The sequence below is a fragment of the Cynoglossus semilaevis genome, chromosome 11, assembly GCF_000523025.1.
Source record: "Cynoglossus semilaevis isolate Cse_v1.0 chromosome 11, Cse_v1.0, whole genome shotgun sequence".
NCBI lineage: Eukaryota > Metazoa > Chordata > Actinopteri > Pleuronectiformes > Cynoglossidae > Cynoglossus > Cynoglossus semilaevis.
Window position 1 is genome coordinate 18362971 of NC_024317.1, and position 2903 is coordinate 18365873.

A 2903-nucleotide genomic window follows, 5' to 3' on the forward strand; every position below is an offset into this window, starting at 1 on the left:
AATATACTGGTGTGTGAGCTCTACCGGGACTTCCTGTATCTTTTAACATGGAGCAAACGTCCTCAAACGCAGCATGAGGGTTCAAGGACGGTGTGGACATATGGTGTACAGATTGTTAAGCCTTTTGTTTAATTACAATTTTATAAGATGATGATGAAACAACCTGAGTATAGTTCATGCCAGGGTCTGGTTTCGATGAGACCGTATCACCGAGGAAACTTTGCAGAGTAAAAATCATTTGAAAGTGCATTAAAGGACAAGGCCAAACATTCACCTGGGACTAAAAATAAATGGTTCCTTTGCTGCATCAGCTAATCAGGAAACATGGTGATAACAGTGAGACAGACACAGGTGCATGTCAGCTGGGACACACACACACACACACAGACAAAATACACATGCCTGACCACGTAAAGTATAAGTAGAGTCGACTCCAGTGTCCAGTGCAGACAGTTTTCGGAGACTACAGACATGCTCAGATTCCTTCTCTTCACTTCTCTCGCAGCCTTAGGTTAAAAACGAAACCGTTTTTCCTCACCTGATACTTCAGCACATTTTGTCCAAAAACATTATGTCTGACTGTTATATGTTCTGTTCTTTGCTCAGTGCTGGCTGAGCTGGAGCCTCAGCCCAGGTACTTGGAGGATGACAGCGCTGAAGAGAGAGTAGTGGGAGGTGAAGTGGCGAGAGCGAACTCCTGGCCCTGGCAGGTACAGTTAATACACTTGACTTGAGGGAAGAGGAAATAATTCTCATCATCTTATGGTAGAATGGAGTGGAGTCACGGCATGATTTCAAATACTCTAGGCACTGTGCAGGTGAAATGACTGTCAGAATATTTTTGGGCTTATAGGAAGAATGTATGTATAGTTTAAGAAAACTGCTTAAGCGTGGTGTTATGAAAAGAAAACAACAGTGTCAGAATATTTCCCTGCTTCATTAAAGGATTCTCTGTGAGGTTAAACAGGCAGAGACAGGGAGTCGTTAAATGGCTAATGATCTCTACTGCCCTCCCCCCTCTCCCCTCTTTCACCCTCAATCAGATTTCTCTTCAGTACATGGGTAGTGGCAACAACTACTACCACACCTGTGGAGGAACCCTGATCAGGAGGGGATGGGTCATGACCGCGGCCCACTGCGTTGACAGGTACGAGTCTCCGGCATAAGACGTTGACATAAATATTAAATATTAAATGTTAAAACGCAGCACCGCTGTGACGGAGCTTACTATGGTTAATTTATTTACTTTTACAAAGAAACCTTTACGTTCTTGATCCCCTACAGCCGCAGGACTTGGCGCGTTGTTGTCGGAGAGCACAACCTGAACTCCCAAGAGGGCAGAGAGCAGTACATGGGTGTGAGCCAGGTCTACCTCCACCCCAGGTGGAACTCTGCTAGTGTTGCTGGAGGGTAAGTATAAACATAAACATATATACTTTGTGTAATGGTGTCCAAAATACTAACCAGAGTTACGTGTTGTTGTCACTTGTGTTAATTAAACGGTTATTAAAGAACTAAACTTTAAATCTTTAAAAGAAGAAATTTTACATTTGACCTTTACGTACACGGCCTCACTATCCTGTAGCTTTAACGCAGAGACAACTTCAGTGAATTACTGTAAAAGTACTGGTGAAATGTTACCTTAGGGCAGGCGTGGGCTAACGTTTTGACTCGTGCGCCACAATTGTCCTAAAATTGAACAGGGAAGCCGGAGCCGATAGATGGAGAGTTCGCGTGAACTAAGATAAATGAAATCATGCATAAATGCTAACTTGCTTTTAGCATTTTCTACACCATCTATTGGGGAAACGTGGGTATTGCATGAAAAAAGCAGAAGTATAATGATAAAATTAAATAAATAATTTAATTTTGAAAAGTTTGGCGGGTCGGATTAAAAAGCTGAACGGACAGCATCCGGCCCCCGGGCCTTAGTTTGCCCATGCCTGCATTAGAGCAATATACCAACCATTGTGGTTGCTCTGGTCTCATCCACCAACCTGCGTTTCAGTTATGACATCGCACTTCTGCGCCTGTCCTCTGAAGTCACCCTGAACAACTACGTCCAGCTTGGTGCCCTCCCTCCTTCTGGTCAAGTCCTGCCCCACAACAACCCCTGCTACATCACTGGATGGGGACGCACCGCAAGTACGTCTGGCACCAGGACACACTCTATGATGAATGGATCTGCTCAGTGTTTACTGTTTAACTCTGGACTGGCTGTGATCTATAAATTATTCTGCTGTCTCCAGCTGGAGGTCAGCTCTCCGCCCAGCTGAAGCAGGCCTACCTGCCTGTTGTTGACCACAGGACCTGCTCCAGCAGTGGATGGTGGGGCTCCACCGTGAAGGACACCATGGTCTGTGCTGGTGGTGGCAGTGAGTCTGGTTGCCAGGTGAGGGTTCTGTTCAGATTTGTTATTTATTTTTCTAGTCAGGAGCACGGGAAACCAGTTTATGTTACGGCGGATTGCTTTTTTTAATTATACTTATTACTGATGAATTATGATTTCATATAATTGAATAGATACAGACTAACCATGAAACTCTTTAGAAAACATGTGAAGATCTAGTTCAGTGACACCACAGTCAGGCCTGACCTCTTCCTGTGAGATAAGACATTTTACAGAACACTTCTGAAGTTTCATGCTGCATCAACCAGGGCATCAGTTCAAAAGATCCAGGCTTGGGCTGACAGTAAGCTGTACCGCACGTCAACCTCAAAAACCTTTCTTCTGCACAAACCTGTTTGAGACAAAATGACAGCAGAAGGATCTATTTTCGAACAGGTTGAAGAGCTGTAGAACAGGTTGAAGGGGCTGAGATAAAGCCATCACTTGAATGAATTCTTGCCTGTAATATCCCTCATGTCCCTGACCCCAGGGTGACTCTGGTGGACCCCTGAAC

The 2903-nt window shown here is 44.6% G+C and overlaps 1 protein-coding gene across 1 annotated transcript; it reads left to right on the plus strand.

Moving 5' to 3' along the window:
- Positions 1-373: 373 nt before the first annotated feature.
- LOC103386721 (elastase-1-like) lies at positions 374-2903 on the plus strand (the record flags this gene model as incomplete). The annotated part of the gene is made up of 7 exons (XM_008321122.2): positions 374-511; positions 607-710; positions 1044-1147; positions 1285-1410; positions 2009-2145; positions 2250-2392; positions 2880-2903. Coding segments are annotated over exons 1-7 (678 nt in total), but the record flags the coding sequence as incomplete, so codon positions are not given.